The sequence below is a fragment of the Lepisosteus oculatus genome, chromosome 10 (assembly GCF_040954835.1).
Source record: "Lepisosteus oculatus isolate fLepOcu1 chromosome 10, fLepOcu1.hap2, whole genome shotgun sequence".
Classification (NCBI taxonomy): domain Eukaryota; kingdom Metazoa; phylum Chordata; class Actinopteri; order Semionotiformes; family Lepisosteidae; genus Lepisosteus; species Lepisosteus oculatus.
Genome location: NC_090705.1, coordinates 31,291,091 through 31,316,056, shown reverse-complemented (window position 1 = coordinate 31,316,056; position 24,966 = coordinate 31,291,091). Strand labels below are relative to the sequence as shown.

The window sequence follows — 24,966 nt, the reverse complement described above, 5'->3', positions numbered from 1 at the left end:
AGTAAATATAAGGTAAGTTGACTAATCATGGATGACATCAGTGATATTCATGCAACTGAGAGAGGAGGTGTAACTGCTCTTACATCTAGGGTGTTGTGCTAGCCTTTATGTGATTTCTGATATATTGGTGCATACCTTTTCATCTTAAATGGTCACTACTTCTTTCACTGATCTTGGATGGTTGACCTGAACTTTATATGCCTAAAATACCGTATGCAAGAAACTCCTTTAAGATGAACTCTTTCGTTTGGAAGCATACCTAGTCATCGTCAATCCTGTGTGCGTGAAGGTGATCATGTGAAGTAGACCATAATGTTCCGTAGAGCTGTTGGCTTGTACACTGTACAGTCCACTTTAGTGGCATGGTATCACATTTTACATGAAACCATAAATGTGACAAATGGTATACATTTCAAATGGACTATTTAATCAATGATAAGATGGTTTCTTAATTCCCTTTTCTATTTTGTTTTCTTAAAATACAGTAGCATTGTAGGTCATTTTACCAAACCATGTACTTACCATTAAATTAACATACCTTAGTATTTTAAAATAAATATATTTTATTATTTTGCCAGGAGATTCCATGGTAAAGGTAAACAGTATATGAACATAAAAAGCTTGTTAATGTACAAACAAGAGCCAGTGAAAATACATTACAGATATAGCAAATACAAAAGAATATTCCAACAGCAGGGCTTTGAATGAATGGGCTCAGTCACTGTTTCTGCGTGAATCAAATTAATAGGCAGAGATCTTTAGTATAGTTTTTTCATGTAATTGTTGCCCCTGCATTAGTGTTTTAAATGAATCCTAAAGTAATAGATTTTTAATGTATCTATGAACACAATTCTACAACACTGCTGTATCGTGATTTACTGCTTCAGCCAATTTACATACATTTCCTAACTGGCTCAAAATGACACGGGAAAACAGAACAACACTGTCACACTGTGTTTTGCCTTGGAGGCTATCTTTGCTGCCAAACAGGGGTGAGATCAGAGATACACAGAGTGTTTGATATGTTTTACAAATAACTGAAGGAGACCATTTCAATACTTCCTGTGGTGCGAGTTGTGTTGTAACATTCACAGGTTTACAGCATCCTCTTGGAATTCATAATCTTCGGTTTGAAACTTTTGATGCATTTAATGTGCATAGACAAACTAGAATACAATGATAAAAAAAAAATCAATTTGGAGAAATGGAACCAAAAGGCATCTCAAAGCGCACGCTATTACATTCAATACTCTTGCTCACTTTCCCCTCTTCTTCCTAGGGGGAAACTTTTGTGTGCAGTAAGATTCAATTAAGCGTAGAGTCACTGCTTAGAAGCAGTTTTTTTTTTAATAACGCCACTTTGTAATGACCTAGTTCTTGTAAATGTCTAAGAATTAAAAACCTTTTGAAAAAAAAATCCCACTTTATGTATACCTTTTACTACATGGTATAAAAATATATTTAAAATCCTAATTGACTTGTAGAAAAAAAAAAGTAGGAATCGTCCAGCCTTGGTATTTGACTATTACCGTTATTTTAATCCCCATTGTTCTGCAGATGTGTATCTCCCTTGCCAACATACTGTATGTTGCATGTCTGCATCTGTTGGCAAATCAATGAAATGCAAATATACCACAGGGAAATTAAAGCATACCATTATGACAATGGATACATTTAAGCCAGGATTTATGTGCATCTCAAGCAAGAAGCAACTGCTTTGGAGACTACATTTTTTAAAATAGGTGAATCACACACTGTCCCCCAGTGTTTTGGGACCAGAAATTGATGTCCAGCTGAGCTACAGCAGTACCCTGTCAGGGCCCACCATATGTGTAAAATCCCCAACTATCATTTCATATGTGGTTGAATAACAGGTTTTTTATAGCTTCAACATTAGAAGTGGCTAAGTGTTGTTAATAATGAATGACCATGGTGCTTCGCTGCTACTCTGCATGCAAGTATTTATAGTGGATATATTACATTTTCTAGGTACGTACAGTTATATAAATGTAATGTATTCGGAAAAGAATACTAGGTATCCAGCTGGCACAAACAAAGCAGGCTGTGTTGGCCAAACAATGAATGATGATATCATGGAACTGGTGCAATGCCAGAAGACTTTCTCTTGCTTTAGAGGGATTTTGGGAAATGTATTGTATAACACGTACCAGAATCAGCACGGTTTAGGCTCCAAAAGTTTAGACTAGTGAAGGTTATCCTATACCCCTTCCCCCGTCCCCAACCTTTGGTTCCAAAACATGATCTTTCAGGCCTGAGCTTCTACCTACTCCAAGTGCAGCCTTTGGCCGCCTGTGAATGTGTGTTTGAGAGTTGCAACATCAAGACAAAACTGCAGTCTACTGTGTATTCATTATTCCTATTTTTCTGTATGGGTTGAAACATGGACAACAGGAGACACTGAAAAGGCCTGGAGTCAAAACACCAACTTTTTGAGAGGTTTTAATGCCTCTCAGTACATTTCAGACACATAATCTTGATGTTCATGTTTGTGTATGAACTTTCGGAGTTTTCAGAGATTTGTACATTGTACGTCCTGAGAGAGAGAGATGCATGTCATGTATGTTAGATTCCCATTGAATTATTTACCTATTTCAATTAGGGACTCAGGACCAAAAATGTAATAAGACCATTATAAGCATTCAGATCATCTGCAATATCCCGACAGTGCATTTCAAGAGAACAGGATGCATCTGCTGTAAAAGTGGTTAAAAACTGAAGTTCACAAACAGTAAGCCATAGAAGGTTTGACCTGTGTGGGCTTTTTTGTTTTCACTTCATATATGTTCAAAGGATTATTTTTAAAACTAACATAATTAAAATATAATTAGTTTAACAATCACAGATTTCAGAAATCCCAGTTTAGGTCCTTAGGAACTATGATGTCATTGCAGAACCTGGAGACAACTGAAGTGAGAAAAGGAGACAAATGCACAATTGGAAGTGATTAAAAAAGATTCCAGCAAAATTGAAAAATTGAAAATAAGCCAGTTTAGCTTTACATTGAGCATGTCCGGTGATGCACAAAGCAAAATGTGTTGTGTGCAGGTATCTTCTACCCACACTGGATTCTTGATAGAAGACACAGCACCTTAATATCTAAACCCAAACACGAAATGGGTCAACAGGACATGGCTGAACAGGACAAAACAGTTGAAGTACACAGCACATTTAAAATGAAGGCTACAGAAGCTTACATGTAGCGCTTTGCATTGGCAAATCTGGTCAGTCACACAACGGGGAGAAAGTCTCCTGCAAAGGATAAGCGCTTGATGAAGATAGAAGTGAAGTCTAGTAGCATAGCTAGGCGAGGTCCTTCTTTAAAACACTTGCCAAATTGGAGAGATGGGCAGTGATGTAAAAGAACAGCTCCAAAAAAGTGTCTCAGTTCAGACAGATGAGGTGACCGATTACATTCAGTGGTGCACAACTAGAGACTCATTTTACATCAGGCAGCCATCAGAATTAAAGGTGAAGTGCTTTTGAAACCTTTAAGAGGCAATGCACAAGACACTGGTATTGACTGGGGATGATGGTCCGTGGGCCATGGTGATGCAAGTTCTATGACTGAAGAGCACAGTGGCCTTGTGACAAGGATGCAAGCAGGAATCCCCAAGGCAACCTGGAGTCATTGTTTCATGTCAGGCAGACAATGGCTGTTGGCTCAAGTTGCCACAGGTTCACAGCAATGGGCTTTCCAATGCAAATCATGTACTTGCCAAAGTTGCGCTCAGTTAATTTATTGATTTTTGCCATTTTACGCAAAGAGATGGGGGCAAGCCTCAGCCTGTCATTACACAGAGAGGCCTTATGTCTGTCTAGGGCCAAGGTGTGGACGACTCAAGACTGCGTGAGCTTTCCAAGGAAGCCTGCATTTTTCTTGCTGACCAAACCTCTCCACGTGTACAGCAAGTCAGGGACACTCATTGGATATCCTTATTGTGATATCCATCTGCCATATTTGAGTGACTAAATGTGTCACTTCAGGGTCGGGATTCAAACGTTTTAATGTCAAGTGACAGGATAGCCGCATTCATTAATAAAGCTGAATACGGGTCTTTATATGTGCAGCAGGGATCAATTCACATGTCTTTGACACAGGAGTATCTTATGGATCAGTGTGTTAATCATTCAGTTGACAGTATGAAGGACATAACTGTTCTACATTTACAGGGCCTACAGGAACAATTCAGTGAATATTTCATGGATGTGGGAAATGACAAATGTAGTCACCTTTAAGATGAAGCACACAGATACCTTCAGAGTAAGAGAAAAGAAAGCCCTATCAACCTTTCAAGCAGCAGGGATTTTAGCAAATGCCAGTCAGAGCCTTTTGGTTACCAGTAGGATTTGAGCTTCACATGTTAACAGACTGGTCCCTTAAAGCCTTCATTCTGTTTTTGTCCAGTTCCCTACTCAAGATCTGTCAGGCCTCTCAGCATTAACTGAAATAAAAGAAAAGTATGTCCTCCAGATTAAAACTGAACAAAACTCGTGTCTCCGCCTTTCTATTTTTCACCCCCAAAACCCTTACTGCGTGTGACAAAGAAACCTCAGGTTTTTAAAATATTTGGTGTTATTTTGAGTTTGTTCCGTTTTTACTGTTTTGAACTTTGAGTTTAAGATGAATACTCCTAAGACTAATACTGATATACATGTAGACCAAATCCCATACACTTTGTATTCATAATTTTGCTGCAATTCTGTCATATTATGTTAGTGAATGGGGAGTTTTCTGAGAACCCACTGTAGACATGAAATACAGTACTTTGTTTTAAAACAAGTTAACATGATAAAATACTCGATATCATCTCTGTCCTTGACATGTTGGTCTTTATGAAAATTGAAAATCTTCAATAGCTACAAGCTCAGATAAAAAATTTATAGAGTTCAGAAAGCTCAGAGTACACTGAGACTCTACAGGACTAGGTGTATAGATCACTACTTTACATTAGTTGCAGGTGTTGAATTTTGATAAGTGCTATGGTACTTGCTTAGACTGGTTAGATAATTGGTTTCAAAGATAATGGTGCATTTTTGTATGCAATTAAGTGAGTTGGGATGACATTTTTTTAAATTTTATGTTCATGTATTTTCATAACTAGTCCAGCTACTAGTATATCCTTCCCGAGAGTCAAACTCATAAGCAACTCCAGCTCAGAGACACAAAGCAACCCTTCAAGGCAGCAGCGAATTCCACTGTGCTAAAAGGCTGGGCCTCCCACTGTGGGAGAATTTAGTGCTATCCAGATTCCAACGGGGTGATGTCACTTTCTGTAACAGGCCCAGTGCCAAAATGCTATACTTTAATCAGGTGAAGAAAACCGCACAATGCTTTAGCCAAAAATGTAGACTCATTGCTCTGGAATACCCTCTTTAAAATAAACATATTGCCTATGGAAAACATTAAATCTTTGACAATTCAGACTCATTTTGTGAAACAACTAAAACCTCTACCCAGATTGCACTGCTATGAGTCTGTTCTGCACTGATATTTTAAACATTCAACTTTCTGGAAAGAAAATATAATCGACAGCATTTTCCCTACTTTTTTCTGCCAAAAGACACTGATAAAGCAGCAATAAAATGTGAAATGTGATTTTGATTACATTGGCCCTTTCAAATCCTCTCAGAATTACTGTGCAAAGCCAGCTGGAAGTAATTGAAATGGTCTCCTTATTGAAATTTCTTCCCTTGACAGCATCAAAACTTGTTGAACAGAATTAACAGATTGTACAGATACCAAGGGATATGGCGAATTCTGCCACTTTTGTAGAGTCTATCATCTTGTTGAATGGTGAAATAAGAGTAAAAAAATCTTTAAATATATAAACAGATATAAAATAGACTTCCATCCTACCTAAGCCAGAACATTCTATATAACCATTTTAAGGACTTAATAAGCCCATTTTATCTTGATGTATCGCCTTAAACATGATCATATTTAAGACAATGGAAAAGCACCACAAAGTCATTATAGAAACATAGGTTTAACCATACAATGGTATGTACAATGTATGCCAACAAGAAGTATAGAATAAAACCACTTACCAAGCTTTGAGACCATCATGCAATGATGAAATTTACATAATGGAAACCTGAAGTTTTAAACTGTCGTTGCTGTTATTGTCATTCTTTTTTTGGCGTCTGGCCAAAGGGAGCTTTGAAATTCAAGGGTACAGTTTCAGTCCTCCCCCCCCCCCCCCCAAATAAGAGCTTAATAACAATTATACACAAAGCATTGGTCCTTTTAGGCCTTAGTGTTGTAAAAAAAAGCAAAGCAAAGACAAAGCATCACTGAAAATGCTTCTGGCTTTGCGCGTCCCCCTGTATTGTGCAAAGGAATGTCTAATAAAGTTCTCAATGGTCCTATTTCTCTTCAGCCAGCTGTGCGGCAGGGCCACTCTCCTCTGACGTGGGGCTGTCCTGGGGTTTGTCTGGACTTTCCTCAGGTCTCTGTCCATCTTGTCCTTCTGAGTTTTCCAGCATTTCCTGGATTAGCGGAGGCATTGATCCTGGAATTTCCATTTTGAGGGTAATAACACGTTCTGCACCTGTGGAAAAACAGAGACAGACGCTTTTGAATTACTCTATCTGACAACTACAGCGCATTCCATTTCAATCATGATTACTTCCTCATGTCCAATGAATATGCGCAGCATACGCAGTGTGAGGAAATAAAATAATTCAGAAAAGCAAAAATACCTAATAAAGTGACAAGATACACAGAAAAATAATGCATTAGACTTGATAAGAAGCTATAAAAATCTGAATATTTAAAAAAAATGAAAGGTGATAACAGACTTTAAACTTATAGTATATTTCTATATACAGTACAGACAGGCTCTTTCATTGTTTTAAATATATAAATGTAGGTAGGCAGGGTAACAGGGAATGTGTTGAGCACGCAGCAGAATAGAAATCAGTTTTCTCAGAATACTAAAACAAATCCTAAATGTAATTCATTATTATACCTGATTTGGCAATTCACCTAATTTGATTTGTTTCAGAGTAGATTTCATTGTCACTCTACACAGGAGGTTAGCAACAAAGATAATTTGCTCACACCATTCCCAGCTGAGCTAACAGGCAAAACAAGAAAGCATATAAAAAGAAAGCAAGGGGATTCTGAATGATCTGACATACTGACCATGGTGGTGCTGATATTCACTAGTACCACTGAAAATGCAACATCACACTTGATTAAGCCATGAACCCAAATATTCATGAAAATCTCAATATCCTGGAGTTTTCTTTTTGTCTTCTGTCTTATACCATGACAAACTGCCATGTCATTCCCCTCTTTAGATTCTTTATATGTGGATTTAAGTCAGAGTCTCTTACCTTTCGCACTGATGCTGCGCAGATCTGTGATTTTCATTAAAATCTTTGGAAACATATGTGGTTTACTAGGTCTCCGCTTTCTTATATAGATCTTTAATGCCTCTAGCAGTGGTTCCTGTAGCTTGTCAACTTTTGCTGGTTCCTCAAGGTCTTGTCGGTCTGTCAATGAGAGTATTACATCGTCTTTACAAACAACACATTTTCATTATTATGTGTTTCAAAGCAGATGCTTGCTTAGGCCAAGCACCTTTGAAAAAGGCAGAAGTCACTCACAATTAAATAAAATACTGAAACCTGTTTAGGAATTGTCAGACATATTTTCTTCCATTAATAAAACTTGCTTGGTTCCTTGGATCTGCCAGAGCCTGTCTTGGCAAGCAATGGACACCAGTCTACTGCAGGACAGATATACAGACCCAAACACATACACTCACACCAGGGTCGATTTTATAGAAGCCAATTAACCTACCAGTATGTCTCTGGACTGTGGGAAGAAACTGGAGTACCCAGAGAAAACTCACTTGAACATAACATCACATCACTTTATTAGCCTTATACAATTTCTTGCATGAGGAATTTGTCTTTTCGCGTACCCCAGCTTGCTCTCCATGAGACACACAGGCACACAGAAAGGGAGAGAGCACAGGGTCAGCCATTGTACAGCACCCCTGGAGTAGCTGGGGTTAAGGGCCTTGCTCAGGGGCCCAACAGAGTAGGACTCCTCTGCCAGCTGTGGGATTTGAACCGACAACCTTCCAGCCACAGGCGCAGATCCTTAGCCACAGAACAACCACTCCGCCCCACACACAAGGAGTTCATACAAACACCACACAGATAGCACCCAAGAAATAAAACTAAGGTCCCGGGACTGCCAGGCAGCAATGCTAACAGCTTTGTCACCATTAAATAACTGTCAGAGGAACCAAAATAGAACAATATAGTGGTTCGACAACAGCAGTGTGTGTGAGAGCTAACTAAAGTCAAATTGGAGAGCTGCAGTATTCAACATTGCCATATGATGGCAGTATGTATATATTAAACTGCTGTTTTCTAGGAAATGCTTCCTGTCAAGCCCATTTATAGAGTTTTACAATAGTGGCTGCACTGTGTGATCCTATTTTGGCATGTTGTAGAGGCTGTAAACAGTTGATGCAGAATGTGCTCAATACAACTAAATTATATGGGTGCTATTGTACAAAGCCTTAGAATACATTTGTTCGTAAATAAAAATGTATTATTATGAGACATTAAATGGTTGCTAAAACATAAAATCGCACGGAATCTAAACACTGGAAAAAAGCCAATGAAATAAATGTTTCTGCATCACTCATTTAAGGATTGTTTTCAATTTCATGTTAATTGTGTATGTTTATATACAGCACTCAAGTGGAAAATAAAAGTCTATTTAGACGGTCCTTTCTAGAATTGTGAAATGGTAAGAGTTAATTAATGTTTATTGTTTTAATTTACTGTATAACCTCTTCTTTGAAAGACACTATAATCTAAAGAGCTGCTCCATGTAAGACCTATACAAAGAGTACATCTTGTCCTTTCAAGACCAGGGAGTTTTGGCTAATCTCACGGCGTTAGATCATTGATGCTCCAGATCTTAGATCAGAGTTTAACAGCAAGGATTAAATGTACATGTAATCAACTTCTTCCTTCTGGCAAACGTGTTAGGCTTCCAGAAGTGAAACAGATACAAACATTCCTTCGTTCCACTATCCATTAAAGATGTCAACGCAAATGTCAAGGATAAACAAAATTGTGACTCTTACAACCCACTTGAATGCAATATGTTTTGTGATGCATTATAAATGTTACATGTTGTTATGTATTATACATGTGCAATAGAGTGATGTGCAATGTTTTTCTTATTTTTTGTAACAGAATAATGTGCAATGTTTTTCTTTTCTTTTTTTTTGTTTGCATTCAATTTAAATGTACAGGAGTGCTGTGTGTTCATAAAAAATTACCCTCAGGGGACAATAAAAATCTTATCTTATATGTATGAAAGTAATGTACATAAACATAAAAATGTATTGTATGATAACCAAAAACCCCCACAAATTTAATATACAGAATACTTTGCATTATCATTATCATATTACACTATCACAGAAATGTATTTTTTAGTTTTAGAAAGTGTTCTTTCACAATTCTGGTCACATAACTGTATTTGTATTGCACTTGTGAACTAAATGTATAAAGACAAATGCAAAATGGTTGCTGCCTGTTGATCACAGCTGCTTCTTATGGTGCACACTGAGCATGGATCTGTATGTATATGGGCACTGTATTCAACTCTTGCTTGATGTCTAGTTACGATCTCTAAGACATTTTAGCAATTGCTGGAAATGAAAGTTAAAAGAAGGCCAAAAAAGATGAGCATAGTCAAAACCTAACAAAAACAAACTTAAATCCCTCTTAGCGACTTTAAATGTATGTATGTATATGAACATACATCACAGACAACGAATCTGAAATCCTGTTTATTGTAAATTAAAAGCTTTGAGCTTTAGTGAACAGAAAATTAAGAAAATAAGAACAGAGATTAAGAAAAGAAGTTCAGGTGGGTAGCTGCGTCAGTGTGCATAGGCTGCAAAGGAACAAGTAATTATTCCATGCTGAAAAAATGAAAAGAAAGAAAACACAACTTTTCGCCTGTACTGGAATAAACCTATTACTTGTTCCATTCAGAAAATAATACAGCAAACCAACACATGGACCAGTGATAAAAGAACAAAGGAAAGGTGATTGTCAATTTAAACTGTGCACTTGTAATTATAGAGCCTAGTTTTCTAGTGATAATGGCTTGTGTTCTAGGGATCTGCAAAAATTAGTTTTTTTTCTTTCTTCCTCCCCTCGTTCAGATGCTCCTTTCCGGTCCATTTTCCTACAACCTGCAGTGATGAGCACTGCGCACCATGTGGAGATACGCACCTCCAGAAATGAGACAGATGGCACTGAGGAGGCCTGTCTCCGTGTCATCCATCTCTAAAGGCAGGAGCTGATTGGCAAACGTGAAGACGAGGTCGGTGAGAGGGCCAAATCCTGCGTTGTGCATTTGCGTTCTGTTCAGCGTAAGGCCGTCGGAGAAGGTCATTGTGTCCTGGTCTGGCGTGTATCTTGTACAGATCCGGAGAATCTAGATTTGGGAACCAGAGGAAACCAGCTATAACCAGTTGAAACAAGTTGAAACCAGTACTTCAATAAAACTCTTGCTCTAGATCAAAGAATTACATTAAAGCTTATATATAATTTCCATGCATACAAATTAAATACAAAAAGAGAAAATATCTAATAAAACCACTCGTAAGACAGAGAACAATTTTCTCTCTCGGAAATGAGCGCACACACGGACAGCACTGGAAGAATGCTGTACGTAATGAAAACTGCATTTACTTTTCAAAGCATTTTGTGATCATTATATGCAGCCTAAAGGTCCTAGCCTATTCTTCTGAGCAGCAGACCAACTAGGCCTAATCTTTTGGCACTATTTCACTTTCATCACTGCCAGGCAACAGGCTTCAAGATGAGTGGGAGGCAAATGCATCTCTGTTGCAAATTAACTGCGGTAACAGGCACATTCAGCTTCCTTTGAAGACGGCAACCTACATAGTCACAGATACAACAGTAGTGTTAGCAGTGATTTTTAAAAGGTATTGGAGGCAAACAAAGATGGCTGCCCCTGTCTGACATTCCCAGTAAAGATCTGAAAACAGTGCTGGAAAAAACAACATACGCTTAAAAATGCATAAATTACAAAAAAAACTTCGGAACAGGGGAGCTGACTAGAGCATTTGGAAAGTAAAAACTATGCGAACACAGGAAGAAAAAAAGCAAGGTCACCAAAGACGATACCTTAGCCCATATTCAAACCCAGGACACTAAAAGTGCAAGGAAGCTACACTAACTGCTACATCGCCATGACCTCTGTATGGATCAACTGATATATTAATATACAAGTAGGATATACACCAATAACTAATTTGTGATTTTAAATGCAGGATAGTAAAACATACTCTAGTCTTATATTAGCAATTAACTGAAACAGTTGTTGAGTCTAGTTCAAGTTTAAACTCTTTATTGCCAAAACACTTACACTGTAGAAACACAGTGCCCAAAAGTTTTAAACCAAGACTTCTGAAGTTTTAATATTCAGAGATAACACTTCCTTTGTGTAATGTGACTTCCAGGGTGACTTGATTCAATTTGTCAATTTTATAGCTTAGTCTCTGCTGAACTAATAATTAAAATAGATAAGAACATATATAAAAGCACACATTTGTTTCATTTTTTAATTATATTGTGTTCAGGATGCAGGTAATATTCCTCTTTAATAATAATTATTTAAAAGATTAAGTACCTTCAGCTACATCATTGGTTATTGGTATCTAAGAAATTGAAAAAGAAATTTAATTAACTGTGAAATGGAATATTACTCATTCTACAGTAATATTTTAGTAATTAGATCCCATAAAGCATTAAGGAACTATTTTATGCTAACTTTGAATTCATATGTAGGCTTAATTGAAATTGTACCCCATTGATAATATAGCCTTTTTCCAGATGACACCTTTTGAGGTTGGCTTTGACAATGAATTGAAAAACAACAGAATTATTAAAGAGAATAAAACATGTTCAACATGACTCATGCAGGCGTTGCTGAGAAATATTATTTGTTTGATCTTTCTTTGGAGTCCGCAATGGGATTTTCAGTCAACACCATAATGGAAGAAAGCAGTTCTGAGAATATACAGTATGAAGTATACAGTATGTGGTTATCCAGTAAAGCTCTCCTCTTACAGAAATCCCAAAGGGTTTAACTGAACTAAGAGGTTATGCAGTGGAGCAGAAACCTAAATGTTCAACTTGCTTTGTACTTTTAATGAGTAAAATTTACATAGCACCATATTTGTAGGTGTCTAGGAGTTTCACTGCTGTCAGCCTTTAAAACTCATCTCGAAAGTTCTCACATTGCACAACCTAAAATAAATGGTTTGTAATGAACTCTACTCATTTTGGACAATGTCATGGTCTGTTTTAGTTCTTGTATTCAAATAAAGATATGTAGTCACGAAAAACAGATAAACAGTTTCACAAATTGTTCAATTCTTAATTTAATTTCCTTTATTTCCCTTTCATCTGCAATTTATAACAGGAAAGTCAGCTTTTTAGGATAAATACAAAAATGCACAAGGACTTCAAACATGTTCAAACCTGTACAGTTCAGTCAGTGCACAAATAAAATAGTTTTTTTTACATAAGATTAGAACACTTATTAATATCTGTAGGTATTTACAGTCTTTCGTAGATAAACAGAAATTATATTAGAGTGCATGACCCTAACAAGTCCTGTATGCAGGTTGTTTATTTTTCAGGAAACTGAACTACCAGTGGAAATTAAATAGGATGTAATGTATAGTGTTTTGGCAGTAGTATCAAATTCTTGAGATATTTTACAAAATGGTTAAACAAAAACAATAATGTCTACCCCCCCCGCTGAGAGGCACTGCTGACCTGTTGCTTTGGAAAGTTGTGAAATACAGTAACATGGTGGCAGAAATTCTACTTTGCATAACACAGATGTCCTATTAGGATTCGCTAATTTTAGGCAGGCTCAGCTAAGTCCTAGCTCAGGTGAACAAAGCACGTGATCCTCAGTTATTCAGTTACCGGCATTGCTTTTGGATTTGGACCGATTCTACCCTCCAGGGTATTTCTACATGTAATATTCCTTAAGACACATACTGTACTGTAGCTCATTGGAGCAATGTTTGGGAACATTTCACTGTTGATGTACAGTATTTTGGGGGCACAATAAATTCGTTTTTACACCACATATAAAGCACAATACTGTTAAAGGGATAACACTGTTGCAAAAAATAAAGTACCTGTTTACTTTATAGCCATCATTTGTAAAACAATAATCCATCGTGAGAATTGATGCTGCCGTAGGAAAGAATCGAATGATTCTTCTTGAACACCACAACCGAGCGATTGTTCACTTTCTAAAGTCCTGTACATCATAATGGGTTTCATCCCTTTGTGTGGAAGACTTAGTCAAGTGTTGCTTATCAGAACGCTGGTAACATTGACAGGCCTGTAATTAGTTATAAATTGGTTCTGCGTTAGAAAGGAGACCACACACCCGAAAACATCCACATTTGTGCTCTGAAAAGGGGAACAGTAAAAATGGTTTCCTGGGGGGGAAAAAGGAGGCAAGCTTTCATTTAAACATTTTTGTTCTATAGGAATGTTTGATACTGTACTGTATGTTTTTAGATACAAGGAAATCATTTTGAATTGTGCTCCAAATACATACCATACATAGTGCAAATATTTTATTAGAAAGTTTGTCAGTGATATATTTTCAAAGTATGATTTTGCATATACTGATTTCAAGACAAAGGTTCTTCCTGATGCATAGTTCAGGTCAGTGTTATAGATTAAGTTGAGCATTACTGTGATCTATTAATTGCTGTTTTGTTTATCCCGTTTCTTAAGGGGGGTCTGTAAAGAAAAATCCTTTTTGTCCTCGGTAACAGAAATTCTCAATTGTTCCAAACTGTTTACATTTTATTACATTTTCTAGAATTCTAATTACTTTGCTGAAACAATTTTTCTTTAATGAAGAAAAAACTATAACACAAATCTCTTAACATCCTTATGTAAACTCTCTCATTTGATATTTGCCTGACTGTACATAAAAGAAACCAAATCCTGAAAAACTCAAAGATATTGCCAGGACAGAATAAGCTAACTCTGACAGTGCAGTTCTCCACAGAGTTAAGGAGTTCTGCTCAGCTGCAGGTTTTTTTAGCTGTTAGTCCACGTGAAGTAACTAATTCTGAGGAGCTGTCAAAGCCACGAGCTATGATTCAGAGTAGTCACGGACTGATGAGTGCGAGGAAGCAGTACTGTCGGGGAAAGAGCAGGGCCTGAAAAAAGTTTGCTGTAAAGATTGCACTTTTATTAATGTTTTATTATTATCCCTACAAAGAGTTCAGTGTGGAAATTGATTAGAAATCCTTCCAATCCAAATGAACAGGTCATCTTCAATGTTTATACTGGTATCATTAACTGTGTTAAGTAGTAAAACCATTCAAAACACTTACCAGAATGTCTAGACAGGCAGCTTTGAGAAGAGTGATTTGGTCAGCGATAGTCAATCCTGTGAAACCAGGCACTCTTTTTGCAAATTCCACTATCTTGATAATGCACTTTGTGGCCAGCTCACTGAATTTGTCCCATAATCCGAGGTCTAGCCGCACACGGTGATCTGCACTGGAATTCTGTAGAGAAAAACGACAGAAAGGGTAAGACAAACACCTTTTCGTCAGTTTCCAACGACACTCTAGTGTGAAAAGGAGTGGAAAACTACATCTTTGATTAAACAATCCATGGAAATTGTTACAGAACTGCATTTCACATTTGTTTTGCTCGATTTTAAAGATGTGAAATTCATTACTTTGGAGAACTTCTAAGAGTTGTACGGGGGTTAATACACCTGTGTCTTCTTATTATATTATATAACTCAGTTAAAATTAACACATCACAGTATGTCAAGGCACAGATTTCTTAGTTTTTCTAGTGTCGGACTTTACTTTGCTGATTCAAGATATGTGGAAGCAATTCAGCAAAATTATTACGCCCCTTACAGAAACACAGTGTCCTAAAGTCTATAACATGCTGAGCTCAACTTTATATCACCTCTCCTTCACAGTCTTTTCAGAACAATTTTTATTTTTTTACAAAAAATTTAGAGTTGCCCGTTATTTGCTAACATCTTTGCTCACAATATTAAACTCCTGTACCTAGGGAGGGAGAATGAGGAGGTGCAGACCGGCTCTACCAATCGGCCATCTCACTGAGGTATTCACTCGGATATGCTACAGTCTCCACAGTCACTTACTGGAGGACTGCAGGAGAGGCACATACTTTATTGACACCACTGCAAACCTACCCCAGGAAGTCACAGGGTTACTGATTCCCTGGGAACCAAGAGAGCCCTGGACAGCTAATGACAACCCTACTCCTGGCGACACTGAGCTAAATGTACACCACTTACCCTTGTGACTCCTGTTCATAGTCAGTTATGCGATTTTTAAAATGTAATAGATATGGAACGTGGCCAACAGAAATCAAAGCAGAAATATCAGAACATAATGTAGAATCTTGCAACCAAGCAGGAAAATGAATAAAGGCGGATACAAATTAGTCCTCCAGTTCTCTTCCTTACGGGTTAATTTGCATAAACAATGTCAAAGTGACAGTTCAAAATTCACGCTGCCTTTTTTTTAAGTCATCGCTGCATAAAAGAAGCATAAATCTGCACCAAGTACAAATGTAGCTGGTTTAAGTTTAAAAGGTTAGCTTCAAAACTAGAAGATTCATGCCACATTTCCTTAAATATATCAATGTAAACTCTGTGATGAAATGTCGTTGCTGACAGGTAAATAGGATAACTTTGATGTCAGCTCATTAAGAAACTGGATGCATTCAAAGAGAGGCTCCCTGTATGAACAGTGATAAAATCATCTCTCACGCTACAAGGAAGCCTGTGATCATCGTCTAAAAGAAGGAACATCCATAAAAAACAGACTCACTTAAGGAGAACAGAAGTGTACATAAACATTCTTTTCATTCGATCAAGGTCTCCTTTTAATCATCTAAACCAGCAGTACCAATATCTAGTTCATTCAACTGGTTTGCTTGAAAATTAAAGTGGAATGCAAAAATGTCTAAACACCTTAGGAGACCAAATCAGAATTAATTAATCAGGAGCAGGAACATGCAAAGAACATGCAAACATGTTCAATTTCACTAAAGTTCCAGTCATCGACCGGAACTTTTTATCCATTTTATCCATTCACGTTACAGTAAAACACAATCCAATGTAGAATTACGACATGCTTTTTTTTTTCAGAGGTTTTACTAGGTTGGAGAAAATGATTTGTAACTTCCGACGTGAATAATTCGCTCGTTTTAGCTCGTGGTGTCAGGAGAAATAACTTTTACTCCAGCGCTCATGAGGTCCACAGGGAAGTAATCATTCAACATGCTGGGATGAGGCCCTACACAGATCCCAGGAAAATTCAATCTGCTTGCAAGCATTTATTAAGTGCTCTAACGAAGAGCTTTACAGTCTTAACGGAACCAATCCCTATTTAACTTTATATCAAGGTACAGCTCAACAATGCTGTGAACCTCCTACTATTAATCCATCCAGCATTAGAAAAACATTAGTGTTTCTAGCCATGTTACACAGAAGTAGATGAAAATGACCACTGTTCTCTATCAATACAAGTACAAGCAGTACTATAGACTGCTAAAGTACGTGGGTAAGGTCATGTTTTTGTTTCTCTTCTTGCTCAAGAGCTTTTTAACAAAGGAGATAAAAGTACAGAAGCACCACACATTCCTGTTATCCAGAGCCATTGCTTATTATAACTCAATTAGGGAATGGATAACACAAGTGCCCAGATTAAACACTCCACCTTTGTGGCTCTAAGCCTGGGCTGTGAAAGTGCTCTGCCAATTGTCAGGAAGGCTGTTCCACTCCATGCAATCTAAAGTGTACTTCACCAACTGCCTGGAGGTCTTCAATTAACAACTCAAGACTTCACTTCACAGAGACAACTGCATTTTTTTAAAACAGAGCCATTTGTGAATCAGCAGGACACTGTTTATACGCTGTTATGTAAAAACTTTATAATATATACTTTTACACACACATATGCAAGCAGATCCTGCAAATAACACACTTTAGAATCATTATGTTTTTAGTGGACGTCTCTGCAAAGCCTTTATCAGTTCTGGTTTCTAATACAGTGTGATGGCCAGAATAAACATAAATAAACATAAGCATTACTAATTTCTCCGCAAGACACTTTTGGAGTGTTCCATGGAACTACGTTTTAATTTCTTCCAATGACATGTCTAGAATATATGTGCAAGAACAATTAGGATTTGGGGATCTCTGTAATGCTAAAAGTATACAAAGAGAAGGAAGATTTAAGAAAAAAAACATTTTTACACATTTTAAAACATTGGTTTTAACATTTAACATTTAATGTTAGTTTTAGAACAGTTTAAATAGCCCATATGCAATGCCTCATTTAATTTCCTCTGGGATGCACAAAGTACTTTAATTCACAGCTGTGTCAGATACGCACATGGAGTTGATGTGTATAGCTCCAAGCTAGGTTACACAAGTGTGACTGGCTTCAGATTTTGAATTTATTTTCTGAATTTCTATTGTAGCCTCTTCTAAATCTGTAAGCTTTTCTGAAGAAGGTGGGAGATTAACAATATTTTAAAATGTGTTTTTAGTGGGTGCATACCGGTCTGTTAGAGTGCATCATTTTACATATACTGTATCTACATTTTGCTATTAAGATGTACCAACCTGGAGCTCATCCAGTAAAGATTCTCTCTCTGAGCACGAGCTGAGCTCCATGACTCAGAAACTGGAAGCTCAATCCTGGTTCATTTTACTAACCGACAAGGACTGAGTCTCCCCAAGTGGTGATGCCCACCACTGGATGAGTGCCACCAGGGGTAAGTTCGGGATAAATCGGGGGCTTTACTACTCCCAGTGAAACAGTATTCACTGTGACTTCCCAAGTGCATACAGGCACATAGTGAAGTTCTACAGCTTGTAGTGTGTGAATGGTTCAATGAGTGAGTGTGTTGGAAGAACATAAGAAAGCGTGATTGCTAATCAGTAGCTAATCTGGCCCTTCTTGAAAGAAAACAGGTACAACTGGCTTCAACAACACGGCTGGGTAGCTTGTTCCTCACTCCCACAACTCCTAAGAGTCTGTCTGCTCTTCCTCATTCAGCACATGTGAGTGCAATTCTCTTGCTGTTAGCCAAGAGGAAAAAGACAATTGACAATTCCAAATTGGGTGGGTGTCTAATAAAAACACTTGGAAATTTACATCTAAATTTTAAAAAGAGACGCACTGAGTTAAGTCCCTCTTTTCCTCATGGAAGTCCCCATTATTCAATTCAGTTTATTTGCCATGTGCACAAGCACAATGAAATCCTTATTTCCAATACAGGGGAAACACCAAACTTAAACACAGAACAGCAGCAGCAACAACGACAAAGTAGAATGAAATGCAATTTAAATAAAAGTCGGCACAGGCAATGTGCAAAACAAAAACATCGGTGTGAGTGAGTGTTAGAGGTAGAATTCAATAGTCGGACAGCTTGCAGGAAGAAATTGTCTCTGACTCTGGAGGTTCATGCCTTTATGCTCCTATAATGCTTACCAGAGGGCAGGGGAGAGAAAAGTGAGAAACCAGGATGATTGTTAACCTTATTAATACTCCCCACCTTCCTGAGACAGCGAGTTATGAAAATGTCCACAATAGAAAGGAGCTGTACTCCAGTAATGGACTGGGCTGACCTGAGTACCCCCCATAATGCCTTTCAGTCAGAAATCGAGCTGCTGCCAAACCACACTGTAATATCACACGTGAGCACACTCTCAATAGTACACCTGTAGAATGTAGTAAGGATAGTTGAAGATGGACCAAATGTTTTCAACTGTCTGAGGAAGTTCTTTGTAGCTCCTGTTACATGCTGGGACCATGTTAAATCATTGGTAATGAAGGTACCCAGGAACTTGAAGCTGATAACATCTCTGCAGCCACCCCATTGATGAGAATAGGGGTGTGGTCCCCACCTTGCTCTCTAAAATCGACATTAATGTTTATGTATGTTGAATAAATGTCTCCGTTTTCTTTCTTTTAAATTCCCTAGACCACCTCTTGGCCTCATATTTGTACTCTTGCCCTCATTGTCCCTCATAGGCAAAGAAAAGGGAAACACTGAGATTTTCTTCCTCCTTTTTACTTTAATATAGAATCAACCTCTAAGTTTTCCTATATATTTTATATATTAATAACTTGCTTGATTGGTAAAAAGTGGTACTGAAGGGGCAAGAGTGTCTTCTATTCAGTTATTGTTGGTTGGTTCACACATTTAAGGAAGGAGAAGGAAAATTAACAGTATCAGCTACACAGAGAAAAATAATAAATGAGCACAATGAGTTTAAGAATAGTTCAAACTGTGTCCATGTAGATTTTAAAAGAAAAATCAAAAGGCAGAATCTCTGAAAACCTTTGACTATGGTTCGTGCATCTAACTCACTTTAAGAACCTTGAATCCATGCATTATAGAGAACATAATTTTCTTAAACTACAAAAAAACAGTTTAATGATTGAATTAAATATCACTTGTATTCTAAGTTCTTTGGCTGCAAATAGAATGTTGGATCACAGGCGCTCTTACTTTAAAATAAACAATCGTACTACATGCCAATGTGGTCCTTGTAATTGCTCATTATTGGTGTAGATATTGTTGTGAAAATACCATAGTCTACAGAATGAACTCCTACTGAACAGTTTGAACAACAATTCCTGTGTTTGACTGGGAAAACTATAAGTTATCGTAGAGTGTATTCCAAATTTTCCTTTCTTAATGTACATCATACTGTTTCGTGAGGCTAAGAAACAGGACCGGCCCTAGCTTCTTGGGAGTCCTAGGCAAGACCTTGGAAAGGGTTCCCTCCAGATCACAATTTGCACATACAATACTATTATCAGCTCCCAACGCAACCTTATTTTACTAATTAGAGCATTTATATACATTAATGATATACTAGTAATATTCACATGTGACGCCATAGTGAATAAAGCCAACTGCTATTGGTTTATGGCACTGATCAAATGATGCTCTGTGTTGATTGGTAGGTGTGGCGATGGGATTCATGTAAGTTAAATACCACAGGGTAGAGCTCTCATGGGTTAACATGTTTGGAGTTATATTATGGAATAAAATGTCTGGTTCTTGAGCAGCACTTTTGTTGACCCAGGTCATTTTTAATATGCAGAGTGTGCAAAAGAAAAGAAGACAATAACCAGGAAACTTATTAACCAGCTTTGAAAGACCACATAAAAAATAAGTGACAAGCAAGAACAAGAAGCACCAATTTTACGAGATGAACATGTATTTTAACAATGAAAGTAATAAAAGGGAACATTATTAACAATAAACAGCGATAAACAGAAGCTGTTACTTCAAAATTGTAGTACATGATATTTTACAGATTAACTTTACAGTTACATTGAAACCTTTGTTGAAAGGAAGTGTAGAAATAAAGATGTAATTCAGTAAGAAATAAGGGCACTCAATACGAAAGGGAGGTGAGATCAGTAAGGCTGAACAGATGGGAAAGTTTTATAAAAAAACGTCCATAAAACCAATTCGGCTAGATTTTTCGGAGGCAAAATCATACATTACATCTTCATAGATTTATAATAATTGCTTTCACTTATATAGCGCTTTTCTGGACACTCCACTCAAATCCACCTGGATGATGCGACGGCAGCCATAGTGCGCCAGAACGCTTACCACACATCAGCGATCAGTGGGGAGGAGAGCAGAGTAATTAAGCCAATTTATAGAGGGGGATTGTTAGGAGGCCATGATTGATAAAGGCCGATGGGAAATTTGGCCAGGACACCAGGGTACACCCCTACTCTTTTCAGAAACACCCTGGGATTTTTAATGACCACAGAGAGTCAGGACCTCGGTTTTATGTCTCATCTGAAGGACAGCGCCTGTTTACAGTATAGTGTCCCCGTCACTACACTGGGGCATTAGGACCCACATGAGCCGCAGGGTTAACGCCCCCTGCTGGCCACACTAACGCCAGCAGCAAACTTGGTTTTTCCCAGGAAGTCTCCCATCCAGGTACTGACCAGGCTCACACCTGCTTAGCTTCAGTTAGCTGCCAGTTGTGAGTTGCAGGGTGATATGGCTGCTAGATCTGTAGTCAGCACACTGTGTGATTGATACTCATGATGGGCCAGTCCACTGAAACGGTCTTCTGCCAAGGTATGTTTTAATCAACCTGAACTCTGCTCCTGCCACTGTCACTGGGAAAGCGACTGCAATCCGAAGAGCTACAAACCCTTATTTAATGAAATACAGGAGAAGCTGCAAGGAAAACAGTGCCTTTTAATGCCAATTGCGTATAACTGCTAATTAGTCTTTGGTACCGTTCATTCACTTTCACAGTTTTGTTTGGCTACCTACAATCTGTTAAGTTCTGATAAAACATCTCTAATAGTCTATGTGCCTCGCTTGAAAATGTGTCAGCTCTACTGTTCATTAGTTACATGGATCTGACAGACTCAAACACAAATGAAACACATTTGTAATAATATGCATTATTACAGTGACTTCACCTGTTCTGAGATCGCTTATCTCCCTCTTCTTTCCTGCGCTTCAGAAACATATTCTGTACACGATTATGACAGGGCCTCTTATTAGGATAATTTACAGCAGCAACAGGAAGAATCTCTGTAGGGAATTTTTCGCACACATTTAAACTTGCTGATTAAAAACATGTTGTATTGCACATTGAGGGGGGCCACTGGTGGTCTCGGGACCCTAGGCAGTTGCCTAGTTCAACTGTGCCCAATGCCAGCCTGGCTAAGATATAAAATGTTCTTCTTCCATAATTACATTTTAATGTACATAATGCAACTCTGAAAGCCAGATGTTATAATGACGCTATTGCCTCAGCGATTAGCTCCTCCAGAGCAATAAACTCTGGTAGATTGTTATTCAGCAGTTCTGGGGTGATTTAGAATGGCATTCCATTCATTTTAAGTTAATAAAAAATGAACAAATATCTCAACCACAGCAGCTGTCTAATATATGGTTTAAAGGCTTAGTCACAACAAAAGGCAAATAAACTACAAGTCAAGAATGTTTCCATGGCAAATGTTTATTTTAAAGATTGCCGTCAGTGTCTAAAAACAGCAGCCATCATACACAAAAATGAAGAAACTTTTTTCTTGTTATAAGGAAAAAAAAATTTGAGTCTAGTATTATCCTTTATTTCTGAGACTAGGGGATGCTTATTTTAAACTTTATTTTACATCTGTAGCTAAACCTAACTTTTGTTCAGAAAAGCTTTTCACGTTTTTCAAGTAGCAAAATTCTGTTCACAGCTACAATTCACACAGTTGTAAATGAAGTTACATCACATATTACTAAGTTGCACTTCCAAGAGACATTACAGAGGCTGGCACCTGAACATCTTTCATTACAAACTGGTTTTATAGCAGTAAGAAAATCTTAATTTGATCTTTCATCAATGCTGGAAAGTGAAAGTGAACATAATTTTACCAGCACACTGTTTAAATGTTGTTTATAATTCCTTTGAGATATGTGCCTCAGTACATTGACACAGGTCACTATACAAGCAAAACCACAGGCTTGGTTCTAATTATTATTGTTAGCACTTAGTATGGATGCAGTAGAGGGGATCTATTGCTGGTCACAAGAGAGCAGTATGTGGATGAAACTCGAAACATTATCTTCAGTTAAGTGAACAACATTTTATAGCCACTCTTATATCACTATGAATGAGGTTTGCAAGCAACTATGTAGTGCTTTATAGGATTTGTTTCCAATAGCCTGAAAGAACAAATAGAAACTCCCCTTATTTATGGAATATAGATTTAGACATGAAAAACAGTCTTAATCATTGAAGAAATGTTTAATGCTTCAGAGTAATTATATGCCATTACCTTATATCAAATCTTGACAAGGCAAACAATTATTGTCATTGTCATTAAATAAAATTGTATGTTAGTTTTGCTAGGATGTGTTCCTGAAATATTGCTTGTCCAGAGCAAAAACAAATCTCTTGAGGGATAATAATAAAGTTGAAGTTTTAAGTGGAGGATTTGAGGCACACACTAATTTTTACATAGACATACCTGTATAAAGAGCATGACTGCTGCTAACAACTAAAACATTTGGAAACATTTTTTTTTACTTTAACTTTTATTAACTATGTCTACTCATTCATCCATTTGACTACAGCAAAAGGGCTGGTTTCTCAAGGTAAACTACAGGCACAGTTTTTGAAATAATATTTCCCAACTAAAAATAATTAAATGTATATTTATCAAAGTAGTTTTCTTTGACAGATTTTAAGTGAACAGTTGGACTTGTCCAGATAGGAGGAGAAGATACTGTATAACCATATCTACATCATCTTTAAGCAAGACCTGGCCTCATCAGTACGTCCAGGTTGCCACTGCAAGTGGTGTTGATGAAACATAGTGTTGATGGTAGAACTCTTCTAAACTTTTCCAAACCAGTGCCCCCAATATGGTGACAGGTTTCCATCAATTTGGATGAGATGTTAAACTGAGGTCCTTTTTATTTGGTATGTTAACAATTTCATAGCACTTTCAGAAAGAGTAAAAATCTACTCTATGTATATACAAACTGGCCTCCCTAAAGTTCCCCCTAATTTAATTGGTGAAGCAATTTCTAATTTCTCTGTGTAGTAGGGCAGCAAATAATTTTCCCAAGTTTAAATGTGTGAAGATCTTTGGAGAATCAGCACATAACTAAGCCAAACAAGCCCTTCAAAATAAAACTGCCATATGGAAGCTCTATGACTCCAACCTAGCAACACAGACGCATTTCTAAATTCCTAACATTTCTAAATGGTGTCTTCACAAAGGATTGGTGCTTTTACAAGCTCATACAGTCGCCACACAACACACACCAGAATAACAACTACTGCTTAAAGATTAATCATTCCAAAAACTGCACACTGGTTTATGCAAAGGATTGACCAATGGAATGTCTGCATTTTACAAAAGGTTATGTTATGGTTCGATTATAATTCTCTCCAGAATGCAAGATGATGTTGATAATGTAACTATATTGAATACAATCTCAGTGAGAATATAAGTCTCTCTGCATGGGTGTATTCCATAAAATTGGTCTTAAAAACCACTTCAAGTTAATTAAATGTTAATATTGTGACCATTTCAAACATGTTAATTTTTCTCTACATAAACTGTAGGAAACAAAACTATCAGTTTCAATTTGTGAGCTCATGTCCTTGCAGGTTTTCCTAGTTATTTATGTTTTTACTTTCTCTGTCTCTCTGGTATGTAATTCATTGAAGACAGGTCTTTTTTGGGATTACCAGATGTCTTTTCTTGCCAAAGATAGACTTACAAATCACTTCAGACTGGGATTTCGATACTTTATAATAGTATACTGGTGTCTTAACTTAATCTGAAGAAAGTTAAACTCCTCTCATAATTTAAAAGGCATTTCAACAAGATATAGAAGAAATATATTTTATATACATTAGAAGGCAGCATGGTTGTGCAGTGATTAGCATTGCTGCCTTGCTGCCTTGCAGTTCTAGGGTTCTGGGTTCAAGTCTGAACCTGGGATGTTATCAGTGTGGAAACCCACACAGGGAGAACATACACAGTCCAAAAAACATACTTGTAGATTAACTGGCTTCTGGGAAATTGGCATGGTGTGAATGTGTCTGCCCTGTGATGAAATAGTGTCCTGTCTGGGGTGTATCCTGCCTTGTGCCCAGTGCGTGCCAGGACTGGCTCAGACTTCCCTTTGACCCTGAATTGGAAGATGCATTAAGAAAATGAATGGATGGATTTTTCTGAAATGACAGAGTATTCTCTGGACAGAAGATCACGGATGGTTGACTAATGCTAATTAGACACACTC

General features: G+C 37.4%; 1 protein-coding gene across 4 annotated transcripts in view; it reads right to left on the bottom strand.

Annotated features, from left to right (window-relative positions):
* Nucleotides 1–543: 543 nt before the first annotated feature.
* Nucleotides 544–24,966, bottom strand: part of LOC102697701 (retinoic acid receptor beta) — a 246,308-nt gene continuing 221,885 nt past the window's right edge. For all 4 annotated transcript variants that reach the window (XM_069195083.1, XM_069195084.1, XM_006635769.3 and 1 more), the window contains 4 exons: nucleotides 14,484–14,660; nucleotides 10,306–10,510; nucleotides 7,363–7,521; nucleotides 544–6,572 (listed from right to left, as the gene is read on the bottom strand). In XM_069195083.1, the coding sequence (XP_069051184.1) occupies nucleotides 6,388–6,572; nucleotides 7,363–7,521; nucleotides 10,306–10,510; nucleotides 14,484–14,660 (726 nt within the window). In that variant the 3' untranslated portion in view covers nucleotides 544–6,387. The remainder of the gene's footprint in view (nucleotides 6,573–7,362; nucleotides 7,522–10,305; nucleotides 10,511–14,483; nucleotides 14,661–24,966) is intronic.